The sequence below is a fragment of the Oncorhynchus mykiss genome, chromosome 23, assembly GCF_057628025.1.
Source record: "Oncorhynchus mykiss isolate SJ-2025 chromosome 23, ASM5762802v1, whole genome shotgun sequence".
In the NCBI taxonomy this organism is placed as follows: Eukaryota; Metazoa; Chordata; class Actinopteri; order Salmoniformes; family Salmonidae; genus Oncorhynchus; species Oncorhynchus mykiss.
The window spans coordinates 2,639,241-2,652,945 of NC_143044.1; the positions used below are offsets into that span (position 1 = coordinate 2,639,241).

Here is a 13,705-nt window from a genome sequence, read left to right on the forward strand (position 1 = left end):
TCTAGCATCTGGTCCTGAGAAATAGGCAGTTTACTTTGGGAACATTATCTTTCCAAAAATAAAAATAGTGCCCCCTAGTTTCAAGAGGTAGGGAGCGGCTTGACCTTAAGAAGTGCCTATCAAACCAATACAACTTGTGGGAGGTGCATCAGGAAGCATGAGGTGAAATATCCTCAGATTACCTCAACAAATTGACAATTAGAATGCCAAAGGTCTGCAAGACTGTAATTGCTGCAAAAGGAGGATTCTTTGATGAAAGCAAAGTTTGAAGGACACAATTAAAATCATTATTTATAACCGTGTCAACATCTTGACTATATTTCCTATTCATTTTACAACTCATTTCATGTATGTTTTCATGGAAAACAAGGAAATTACTAAGTGACCCCAAACTTTGGATATTTCAGTTTTTAATTTGTAATAAATGTGTAAACATTTCTAAAATCCTGTTTTTGCTTTGTCATTGTGGGCTATTGTGTGTAGATGGAAAAGAAAAAACAACAACAATTGAATCAATTATAGAATAAGGCTGTAATGTAACAAAATGTGGAACAAGTCAAGGGGTCTGAATACTTTCCGAATGGACTGTTTACTTACAGTATTCTACTGTAAAGCAACAGAGGTGTAAAATGAAGTGCTAAGGCGTCAATAAATAGAGAGTCTTGTCTATTTGGCCGGTTTTCATGTGTTTCTCTGTCAGTCGTTCTTAGCGCTCTGTGTGGTGTCCAGGTTGACCATCTGCAGCTCTGTCAGGTTACTGCTGCTGTAGCTCGACTTCTGACTAATCACCATCTGCAACACAACACATCAACGTCAGCATGCGCCACTGAAGACCTCAGTTCCACTTTGCATGCTTTAATTTGTGATTGTTGAGTAACCTTCTGTCACACAATACAAGGTTAGGGTCAACAAGGTTAGGGTCAATTTAATTTCAATTCCATTCCTGTAAATTCATGAATTAAACCAAATTCAAATGACAATTTTTCCTCATTGAAAAGCATTGATACCACCCGCACACACGCCTGCACACATACACACATCCACTGTTTTTTTCGTGCTGTATTTGTACTGTTGCCAGTTTCTTCGGTCTGTGTTGTCCGTTTTGTCTAACATTGTTGTTGTTTTTCAGTCCCTTTTGCCTCTTGCCAGGCCTTCACTGTAAATACGAATTTGATCTTAATTCACTTAATTTATATTTGTTAAGAGAATATCCTGAATTGACTGGAATTGAAATGGAATAGACTCCAACCCTGCTGCCTAAGCACCAAATTATTGACATTAAATTTACTAACTTAAATAATCTCTTTTAGATAAGAAAGCCTTTTCTAAAAGTATCACTTTGCACAAGATTGGTCATTTGTGTTGTTACAGTGTAACTATGTACTCTAACTAGGGCTCTTGAAACACAATGGCTTATATTCTGTTCCTAAACTTTAGTCAATCTGAAATTTCAATCTTGCATGACTTTCTCAATTATAGTAACAAAACCAGTCTTCCAAATAACATATGGTTTTGCTTGTGTCACACGTGTTGTCCAAATGTCATAGGACTATATCATCCACATACAGTAACAGTACAGGAGGCAGGACAAACCCTACCCCTCCACAGTGAGAAGACAGTGCTCTGTCCGGATGCATTAGTGCAGGTCAGTGGCATGCTGGTTGCAGATAGAATATGAAAGTTTCACTTGTAAAATGTAGGTCTTGCCGTACTGGGTGTAGCTGCACTGCCGAGACTGGGATCTGCATGGTGCCCGAGGGTGCCGTAAGGAATACCTGAGGGACAGCACCTAGCCAGAGAGAGACGGACACAAACAACATGAAGAACACAGCACTCTCATCTAAACTAACATTTTATCACTGAATATATACATACACTATGTGCATGGTGTGTAAGGTATACCACCCCACTTTGGGTCATGATCAAACTCACTAGCCTGTCAAAATCAACGTCCTGACTATATAGCTATATTCATACCAGACCTGGGTTCAAATAGGATGCGTTTTCATCCTTTGAGCACTTGATTGAGCCTGCCTGGAATGGGAGCATTTTGAAAGTTCCAAGCTCAATCTGCCCAACTAAAAATATTGGCAAGAAAAAAAATACTTATTGAACCCAGGTCTAATTCATACGTCAATCAACCTCCCCCTCCCTGGTTCCCCATTAGCCCATGACTGATGTAGTCTCACCTGTGTCCCAGCGTAGCCTACTGTAGTCTAGCGTGGTCTCACCTGTGTCCTGGCATTGTCCATGGGACACCTGCATGGCCGAGGGGCCCTGGGAAAAGGTATTGAGCACAGCCAGGCCACCATCGGCCAGCGTGGGCGTGGACGCATACATCACTGTATGGGGGCTGGTGTACATCATGTGACCCGCCATAGATGTGGGCACTGACGATGTGACGATGGTCGCTGGGGGGAGTAGAAAAGAAAGTGTGTGAGACAAAGAAAGATTAGTTTATAAGAGACATTGCCCACCAGATGGCACCACCAGATGGTCCATTCTGTTCAACCTTAGTTGACCCCTCCTAACAGTATTGTAGACTACAACCTTCACCCACTCAGCTCACTCAGAGAGATACGTTAGAGTTAAGTTAGACTATTGCTTCAGCTTCTCACACATAACCAGAGTTGTACAGCCCTGTGTTAATCAAAGGATAGTTACCAGTGGAGACAGAGGAGGTCTGGGATATCTCCGAGCTGCTGTCGTTGGCATGTGTGGTGGGGTGCACCTGGATGGCCTGCAGCTGCTGGGTCATCCCTCCCCCTGGAGGAGAACAGGCAACACCAAACACCTGTTCACTCACCTGTACACTATTCTATCTTAATGTCAGAACACATAAATTATAATAATACTACAATTTCGACCCATACAGTTTTGGACATGGTTTCATACACCTACGTATAATCAACTAAAGTTCATGCCTGCCTCATGCCTGTTATCCATTGTACATCCCCTCTGCAGACAGACAGACTAGTCTCCCTATTTTTTCCCGGAGCACAAATCAGAACATGAGTAACTACATCCGCACAAATGAAAGATAAATACTAGCCATTTATGGAAATATGTAGTAAGGCCTATAACCAATTCCCCCCTATTACAATCACATTTATTTTATAAAGACCTCAAGACATCGGCCTTATCATCCCACGAATCTCAAAAATCACAACTGGGGCAGGGGATGCCCGCTTACCCATTGATATAGGAAGGGGAGAAAAAGGGCTCTGTGTTTCTGTAGCGCACATCTTATACCCAGCACCACACTGACTGGACTGCGCCAGGCTCTAGCAGTGTGCAAGACTTCTCTCTCAACAGACAGACTAGTCTGTGTCTGCCTGTGGAGACTAGTCTATCGACAGACAGACTATTCTCTTTCTTTCTCTCGACAGACGGACTGACCTAGGGAGACTGCAGTGGGGAAGCGGAAGACGGCCTGCTGGCCCTGCTGTGTCAGTTGCGATGAGGTGAGCGTCTGCCCCTGGATGGCCAAGGAGTGCTGGTGCAGCTGGCTAAGAGGAATGGTGGGCGTGCCGGGGGGGAGCGAAGTGCCTGCTGCCGGTTGGAGAGGAGAAAAGGAAGAGTTAAACAGGGGGAGGGTGTTGCATAGACACACTTGGTCATATGGTCCATTGACAGTTTCTTTAGTTGCCCTATTAGGGTTTGAGATTTCAGAGTTTTTTTTGTTTTTTTAAGTTGTTTGTTGTTCCACCTGGCACTGGTCATGTACCAGACAGGTGGTGCAGAGAGAGTGGAGGAAAGGGATAGAGAGGCTCCCAAGCTGCCCTTCAGCCTGCTGTCATAATGGGAGAGTAAAGACAGATGGGAAGAATGATCTGCTACCTCAACTAGCTACAGCTTCAGCCACACTGTCACTACATACAGACTTCACCCAGCAACAACAAGGGTAATACCTTACCATCAGTGACTGTACCACTACATGACATAAGACTTTCTAAGCTTTAAGGTGGTTATTGCCCAGTACTGCATAGTTGTAAGAGACCTGGACCTCCTGTACTGATTTTACCTATTTTAATATCAATATTCCAGTGAGAGTAATACAATGAAATCATGGCAATGCAAATATACAGAATCAAAGATTCCTTTATAAAGGCGACAGCCCCCTTATATTACAGTTTTCACAAATCTGAACCAGAATATATACAAATCAAATCTAAATGTATTAGTCACATGCGCCGTATACAACAGACCTTACAGTGAAATGCTTTCTTACGAGACCCTAACCGACAGTGTAGTTTCAAAAAATACGGATAATAATAAGAGAAATAAAAAAATAACAATATATACAGGGGGTGCCGGTACAGAGTCAATGTGCGGGGGCACCGGTTAGTTGAGGTAGTATGTACATGTAGGTAGAGTTAATTAATTAAAGTGATTGTGCATAGATGAAAAAACAGAGAGTGGCAGTGGCAGTGGTGTGGAGAGGGGAGGGGAGGGGGGGGGGCAATGTGAATAGTCTGGGTAGCAATTTGACTAGATGTTCAGGAGCCTTATGGCTTGGGGGTAGAAGCTGTTTAGAAGCCTTGTGGGCCTAGACTTGGCGCTCCAGTACCGCTTGCCGTGTGGTAGCAGAGAGAACAGTCTATAACTAGGGTGGCTGGAGTCTTTGACAATATTTAGGGCCTTCCTCTGACACCGTCTGGTATGCGATATACAGTGCATTTGGAAAGCATTCAGACCCCTTCACTTTTTCCACATTTTGTTACATTACAGCCTTATTCTAAAATTGATTAAATAAACAATTTTCCTCATCAATCAATACACAATACCCTATAATGACAAAGTTATTATGTTGTTTTATTTTTTTTATGAAAAAAAAAAAAAATGAAATACCTTATTTATATAAGTACTTAGGACTTTGTTGAAGCACCTTTGGTAGCAATTATGACCTCAAGGTGGTTCGTTGCAGTAGCGTGACTTGCGTCTCCACATCAACTGTTTACCTTATGGAGCATTTCACATCTCCAGGAAGTCCTCTCAGTTTGGCTATGTTTTACATGTATAACAAAACACCAGTATCCAGGAAGAAAACGTCTACATCTATGGGCTCAGCAGCTCCTGCCTTTGATTTCCATTGTAATAGAGGGATAATTGGAAGGTCCAACACAATGGCCATCGTGGAGAGGGCTGCCGAGCTCTGCCTATAATTAGTAATGAATATTCAATGAATATTGGGCAGCTAGTGCTGAGATTATTATTTAGTCCTACTTCATGGAGCCCCGGCTCAGACAGAGTGTTGAGGAACCAGGCATTACATTACACCCCTCATTACATCACATCGCATCACATCGTGCCAGAAAAGCTACAGTATCCATCTAGAGAGATGGTGTATAAAATGTGCCCCTTGTATAACAGGATTTGCTATACAGTGCATTCGGAAAGTGTTCAGACCCCTTGACTTTTTCCACATTTTGTTACGTTACAGCCTTATTCTAAAATGGATTCAATTATTTTTTCCCCCTCATTAATCTACACACAATACCCCATAATGAAAAAGCAAAAAATAAAAATATGTCGACAACCAGACCTGGATTCAAATACACGCTTATTTAAGTATTTCTATTCTACATATTTATTTTTTGTGTATTTGATTTTTTTTATTTTTTATAATTTAGCAGAATTACATACTTCTATTTGAAGTATTTAGAAATATTTCCTATAAATATTATTTGAAACTATTTTCAAATACTTGTTTCCAAATACAATTGAAATACCCCTAGGACCAAAAAGACCTGGGTTCAAATGCATGGAAGTACTTTAATGTTTGTATTAAAAAATGTACTTGAGTATTTTCAAATACATTGCAATTTACCAAGTGTATTTCCAAATACATTTCCAAATATTCAACTACTTGTATTTTTTAAGAAAAAATATCCAAATACTTACTTTGAAAGATATGTGAAAGTAATTTAGATACTTTAAAAAGTATTTGAACCCAGGTCTGTGAAGAACTAACCCTCTTGAGTGACACACAAGCATGTGTCACCGAGTTGATCCCGGTGAACACCAACTCCATTGTAGAGAAAGATGTCTATGTATCCCAGTAAACAAACAAACTGCAGTAAATGGTATGCGTTTCTCCTTAGAGATGGGTTGTGTTCATTAAGACACAGACAGACCAGTAGGATTGTCGAGCTTCTACTGTCCGAGAGTACTTAGTACCTCTGAACAGAGTGCCAGACATAATTTGCTAACCTAGTGCCAACTAATTCTACATGTAGAAGTGGGCAAAAAGGAAATCCGTCAGTCGTCCACTGGCGGATGGTGCCTATAACACACCGCGCACAGTCAGCAAGCGAACGAACGGCAAACTAATGGCCCCCTACTGTACAGACAAATATTTGGTCTGGTGAGTTTTCTCCTTTAGCCACCAAGCAGAAGAATACAGGCGCTCATTTTCATTTTCTGTTGCAAAAAATGTCAAAACATGACCCTGGATGCTGACCGGTTATGGTATAGTACAGCATAGCATAGTATTTCTTATTAAAGTATAGCATAGCATAGCATAGCATAGCTATAGTTACCTGACATGAAGGTGAAGCCGCTGGGCAGCTGCATGACCTGCCCTCCGGAGGCACCGGTGGTCTTGAGAATGGTGCCGTTGGCATTGACGTTGCTGCTGGCCGAGACGGGCGCCAGGTAGTTGGTAATTGGGAAGGAGGGCCCGCTGCTTACCTGCATGCTGGTAGAGGTGGTGGGGGCCGTGGGCGTGTGGGTACTGGTGGTGCCCGGGAGGCTGGCCACCGTGAACGCAGGCTTTAGCTGGTCCTGGGAAAGAAGGGAAAATATGAATTATGAGTGGGGCTGTCAAAATAGCAGTTTCATGTTTCCATCAGGAAGTGCAAAAATGTTGTATTTTTTGGCTCTTATCCACGGGACTTACTGACTAACTCAATTACTGACAGACATATTTTAATGAACAAACCAAGCCCATGACAGCACTATTCACTAGAGCTAATGGGGTAGAGAGGAAGTTCATAGCCAAGCAATTACTATTGATTTACTCTAGCAGGTAGCCATTTCCACCCTTTAATATATTGTATGTATATGGTTGGAATTGGCTAAACTTTGAACATTGAGATATTAAATGAATGATAGGAAATGAAAGATACTGGGTTATGTTAGAAGTTAATGGTTCTCAGAAGAAAGAAGAAGGCTTTGGAATGTGTTTGATGGAGGAGAGGAGAGCGATGTGTTGAAACAGGGAAGACAGATGTACATCTGTATATTAGATGAAAGAGGGGTTGAGGTCAGGAGGTGAGGACAGATTCTCCTACGAGAGTAATGAATGTTTGGAATTCTGTTACCCTCTTTATTAGCTTCTGTAGAACCATAAAATGTAAGGATTGGAGAAAAAGGCGAGCGTCTTAAGTAGGATGCATATAAACTGCAATAAAATGCAAATTAATTACTTAAAAATCATACAATGTGATTTTCTGGACTTTTGTTTTAGATTCCGTCTCTCACAGTTGAAGTGTACCTATGATAAAAATTAAAGACCTCTACATGCTTTGTAAGTAGGAAAACCTGCAAAATCGGCAGTGTATCAAATACTTGTTCTCCCCACTGTATGTATGTATGTATGTATGTATGTATGTATGTATGTATGTATGTATGTATGTATGTATGTATGTACAGTTGAAGTCGGAAGATTACATACACTTAGGTTGGAGTCATTAAAACTCGTTTTTCAACCACTCCACAAATGTCTTGTTACAAACTATAGTTTTGATAAGTCGGTTAGGACATCTACTTTGCGCATGACACAAGTAATTTTTCCAACAATTGTTTACATACAGATTATTTCACTCAAAATTCACTGTATCACCATCCAGTGGGTCAGAAGTTTACATACACTAAGTTGACTGTGCCTTTAAACAGCTTGGAAAATTCCAGAAAATGATGTCATGGCTTTAGAAGCTTCTGATAGGCTAATTGACGTAATTTTTGTCAATTGGAGGTGTACCTGTGGATGTATTTCAAGGCCTACCTTCAAACTCAGTGCCTCTTTGCTTGACATCATTGGAAAATCAGCCAAGACCTCAGAAAAAGAATTGTAGACCTCTACAGGTCTGGTTCATCCTTGGGAGCAATTTCCAAATGCCTGAAGGTACCACGTTCATCTGTACAAACAATAGTACGCAAGTATAAACACCATGGGACCACGCAGCCGTCATACCGCTCAGGAAGGAGACACGTTCTGTCTCCTAGAGATGAACGTACTTTGTTGCGAAATGTGCAAATCAATCCCAGAGCAACAGCAAAGGACCTTGTGAAGATGCTGGAGGAAACAGGTACAAAGTATCTGTATCCACAGTAAAACCAGTCCTATATCGACATAACCTGAAAGGTCGCTCAGCAAGGAAGAAGTCACTGCTCCAAAACTGCCATAAAAAAAGCCAGACTACGGTTTGCAACTGTATATGGGGACAAAGATTGGACTTTTTGGATAAATGTCCTCTGGTCTGATGAAACAAAAATAGAACTGTTTGGCCATAATGACCATCGTTATGTTTGGAGGAAAAAGGGGGAGGCTTGCAAGCCCAAGAACACCATCCCAACCATGAAGCACGGGGGTGGCAGCATTATGTTCTGGGGTGCGTTGCTGCAGGACGGACTGGTGCACTTCACAAAATAGATGGCTTCATGAGGAGGAAAATTATGTGGATATATTGAAGCAACATCTCAAGACATCAGTCAGAAAGTTAAAGCTTGGTCTCAAATGGGTCTTCTAAATGGACAATGACCCCAAGCATACTCCCAAAAGTTGTGGCAAAATGGTTTAAGGACAACAAAGTCAAGGTTTTGGAGTGGCCATCACAAAGCCTTGACCTCAATCCTATAGAACTTTTGTGGGCAGAACTGAAAAAGCGTGTGCGAGCAAGGAGACCAACAAACCTGACTCAGTTACACCAGCTCTGTCAGGAGGAATGGGCCAAAATTCACCCAACTTATTGTGGGAAGCGTGTGGAAGGCTACCCAAGTTGACCCAAGTTTAAATTGTTTAAGGCAATGCTACCAAATACTAATTCAGTGTATGTAAACTTCTGACACAATGGGAATATGATGAAAGAAATACAAGCTAAAATAAATCACTCTACAATTATTCTGACATTTCACATTCTTAAAATAAAGTGGTGATCCTAACTAACCTAAGACAGGGAATTTTTACAAGGATTAAATGTCAGGAATTGTGAAAAACTGAGTTTAAATATATTTGGCTAAGGTGTATGTAAACTTCCAACTTCAACTGTGTTTGTATGTATATATATATATATATATATATATATATGTATATATATATATATGTGTGTATATACACATATGTGTGTATGTATATATAAATGTATTTGGCTAAGGTGTATGTATATGTATTTATTCTGAAAGTATTCAGACCCCTTGACTATTTCCACATTTTCTTCATTACAGCCTTATTCTAAAATTAAGTCGTTTTTTCCCACCCTTCATCAATCTACACGCAAAACAGGTTATTAGAAATTCTTTACAAATATATTACAAAAAAAACTAAAATATCACATTTACATAAGTACTCAGACCCTTTACTCAGTACTTTGTAGAAGCACCTTTGGCAGCGATTACAGCCTCGAGTCTTCTTGGGTATGACTCTACAAGCTTGGCACACCTCTATTTGGGGAGTTTCTCCCATTCTTCTCTGCAGATCCTCTCAAGCTTTGTCAGGTTGGAAGGGTAGTTTTACTGCACAGCTATGTTCAGGTTTCTCCAGAGATGTTCGATCGGGTTCAAGTCCGGGCTCTGGGTGGACCACTCAAGGACATTCATAGACTTGTTCCGAAGCCACTCTTGCATTGTCTTGACTGTGTGCTTAGGGTCATTGTCCTGTTGAATGGTGAACCTTCATCCCCAGTCTGAGGTTGTGTGTGTTCTGGAGCAGATCTTTCTGTGCTTTTCTCCGTTCATCTTTCCCTTGATCCTGACTAGTCTCCCAGTCCCCACAGCATGATGCTGTCACCACCATGCTTCATCGTATGGATGATGCCAGGTTTCCTCCAGACGTGACGCTTGGCCAAAGTGTTCAATCTTGGTTTCATCAGACCAGAGAATCGTGTTTCTCATGGTCTGAGAGTCCTTTAGGTTTCTTTTGGCAAACTCAAGGCCCTTCTGGAAGGTTCTCCCATCTCTACAGAGGAACGAGACGTGGTGTGATCATAACAACATACAGGAACTCAAGTCATTCTGTTCACCTGACTTAGAATTCCTCACAATCAAATGTCGACCGCATTATCTACCAAGGGAATTCTCTTCGATCATAATCACAGGCCTATATATTCCCCCCCACGAAGACACATCGATGGCCCTGAACAAACTTTATTTGACTCTATGTAAACTGGAAACCACATATCCGGAGGCTGCATTCATTGTAGCTGGTGATTTTAACAAGGCTAATCTGAAAACAAGACTCCCTAAATTCTATCAGCATATCGATTGCGCAACCAGGGCTGGTAAAACCCTGGATCATTGTTATTCTAACTTCCGCAACGCATATAAGGCCCTCCCCCGTCCTCCTTTTGGAAAAGCTGACCACGACTCCATTTTGTTGCTTCCAGCCTACAGACAGAAACTTAAACAAGAAGCTCCAGCGCTCAGGTCTGTCCAACGCTGGTCCGACGAATCTGATTCCACGCTTCAAGACTGCTTATATCACGTGGATTGGAATATTTTCCGCATTGCGTCCAACAACAACATTGACGAATACGCTGATTCGGTGAGCGAGTTCATTAGAAAGTGCATTGACGATGTTATACCCATAGGAACGATTAAAACATTCCCAAACAAGAAACCGTGGATTGATGGCAGCATTTGCACGAAACTGAAAGTGCGAACCACTGCTTTTAACCAGGGCAAAGGTGACCGGAAACAAGACCAAATACAAACAGCGTAGCTATTCCCTCTGCAAAGCAATCAAACAAGCTAAACGTCAGTATAGAGACAAAATAGAGTCGCAATTCAACAGCTCAGACACAAGAGGTATGTATGTGGCAGGGTCTACAGTCAATCACGGATTACAAAAAGAAAACCAGCCCCGTCGCGGACCAGGATGTCTTGCTCCCAGACAGACTAAATAACTTTTTTGCTCGCTTTGAGGACAATACAGTGCCACTGAAATGGCCCGCTACCAAAACCTGCAGACTCTCCTTCACTGCAGCCGACGTGAGTAAAACATTTAAACGTGTTAACCCGCGCAAGGCTGCAGGCCCAGACGGCATCCCCAGCAACGTCCTCAGAGCATGCGCAAACCAGCTGGCTGCTGTGTTTACGGACATATTCAATCAATCCTTATCCCAGTCTGCTGTTCCCACATGCTTCAAGAGGGCCACCATTGTCCCTGTTCCCAAGAAAGCTAAGGTAACTGAGCTAAACGACTACCGTCAACACCTCCGTCATCATGAAGTGCTTTGAGAGACTAGTCAAGGACCATATCACCTCCACCCTACCTGACACCCTAGACCCACTCGAATTTGCTTACCGCCCCAATAGGTCCACAGACGACGCAATCGCAACCACACTGTACACTGCCCTAACCCATCTGGACAAGAGGAATACCTATGTGAGAATGCTGTTCATCGACTACAGCTCAGCATTTAACACCATAGTACCCTCCAAACTCGTCATCAAGCTCGAGACCCTGGGTCTCGACCCCGCCCTGAGCAACTGGGTACTGGACTTCCTGACGGGCCGCCCCCAGGTGGTGAGGGTAGGTGACAACAACTCCACCCCGCTGATCCTCAACACTGGGGCTCCACAAGGGTGCGTTCTCAGCCCTCTCCTGTACTCCCTGTTCACCCACGACTGCGTGGCCATGCACGCCTCCAACTCAATCATCAAGTTTACGGACAACACTTCAGTGGTAGGCTTGATTACCAACAATGACGAGACGGCCTACAGGGAGGTGGTGAGGGCCCTCGGAGTGTGGTGTCAGGAAAATAACCTCACACTCAACGTCAACAAAACAAAAGGAGATGATTGTAGACTTCAGGAAACAGCAGAGGGAGCACCCCCCTATCCACATCGACGGGACAGTAGTGGAGAGGGTAGTAAGTTTTAAGTTCCTCGGTGTACACGTCACTGACAAACTGAATTGGTCCACCCACACAGAACCTCAGGAGGCTGAAGAAATTCGGCTTGTCACCAAAAGCACTCACAAACTTCTACAGATGCACAATCGAGAGCATCCTGTCGGGCTGTATCACCGCCTGGTATGGCAACTGCTCCACCCACAACCGTAAGGCTCTCCAGAGGGTAGTGAGGTCTGCACAACGCATCACCGGGGGAAAACTACCTGCCCTCCAGGACACCTACACCACCCGATGTCACAGGAAGGCCATAAAGATAATCAAGGACAACAACCACCCGAGCCACTGCCTGTTCACCCTGCTATCATCCAGAAGGCCAGGTCAGTACAGGTGCATCAAAGCAGGGACCGAGAGACTGAAAAACAGCTTCTATCTCAAGGCCATCAGACTGTTAATAAACAGCCACCACTGACATTGAGTGGCTGCTGCCAATGTCACGCCCTGACCCTAGATTGCTTTGTATGTTTCTATTTTTCGTTTGGTCAGGGTGTAATGTGGGTGGGTATTCTATGTTGTATGTCTAGGCGTTGTATTTATATGTTTAGGCCTGGTATGGTTCCCAATCAGAGGCAGCTGGTTATCGTTGTCTCTGATTGAGAACCATACTTAGGCAGCCTGTTTTCCCACTATGGGTGTGGGTAGTTGTTTTCTGTTTTGTGTGCATCACCTGACAGAACTATATCGTTCTCGTTATTCCTCATTGTTATTTTGTTTAGTGTTCAGTTTTGATCAAATTTACAACATGAACACTTACCACGCTGCACCTTGGTCCTCTCCTTCTACCTATGACAACCGTTACAGCCAACATACTGACTCAACTCCAGCCACTTTAGTAATGGAAATTGATGGACATTTCTGTAAAAATGTATCACTAGCCACTTTAAACAATGCCACTTAATATAATATAATATAATGTTTACATACCCTACATTACTCATCTCATATGTATATGTATATACTGTACTCTATATCATCTACTGCATCTTTATGTAATACATGTATCACTAGCCACTTTAAACTATGCCACTGTGTTTATATACCCTACATTACTCATCTCATATGTATATACTGTACTCGATACCATCTACTGCATCTTGCCTATGCCGTTCTGTACCATCACTCATTCATATATCTTTATGTACATATTCTTTATCCCCTTACACTTGTGTGTATAAGGTAGTAGTTGTGGAATTGTTAGGTTAGATTACTCGTTGGTTATTACTGCATTGTCAGAACTAGAAGCACAAGCATTTCACTACACTCGCATTAACATCTGCTAACCATGTGTATGTGACAAATAAGATTTCATTTGAACTAGAGCTCTGTCAGAGTGACCATCGGGTTCTTGGTCACCTCCCCCGATTGCTATGTTTGGCCAGGCGGCCAGCTTTAGGGAGAATCTTGGTGGTTCCAAACTTATTCCATTTAAGAATGGAGGACACTGTGTTCTCGGGGACTTTCAATGCTTTTTGGTACTCTTCACCAGATCTGTGCCTCAACGCAATCCTGTTTCGGAGCTCTACGGACAATTACTTCAACCTCATGGCTTGGTTTTTTGAAAAAGTCAAGGGGTC

General features: G+C 42.5%; 1 protein-coding gene across 4 annotated transcripts in view; it reads right to left on the reverse strand.

Moving 5' to 3' along the window:
• Positions 1 to 393: 393 nt before the first annotated feature.
• Positions 394 to 13,705, reverse strand: part of LOC110502230 (serum response factor) — a 61,301-nt gene continuing 47,989 nt past the window's right edge. For 2 of the 4 annotated variants that reach the window (XM_021580102.3, XM_090216587.1), the window contains exons 3-8: positions 6,543 to 6,786; positions 3,400 to 3,552; positions 2,665 to 2,766; positions 2,232 to 2,411; positions 1,713 to 1,789; positions 394 to 792 (exon numbers count right to left, since the gene is read on the reverse strand). In XM_021580102.3, coding sequence (XP_021435777.1) covers positions 697 to 792; positions 1,713 to 1,789; positions 2,232 to 2,411; positions 2,665 to 2,766; positions 3,400 to 3,552; positions 6,543 to 6,786 — 852 coding nt within the window. In that variant the 3' untranslated portion in view covers positions 394 to 696. Of the gene's footprint in view, positions 793 to 1,687; positions 1,790 to 2,231; positions 2,412 to 2,664; positions 2,767 to 3,399; positions 3,553 to 6,542; positions 6,787 to 13,705 lie in introns of all 4 variants that reach the window. The other 2 variants (XM_021580104.3, XM_090216588.1) reach the window with 1 other exon arrangement.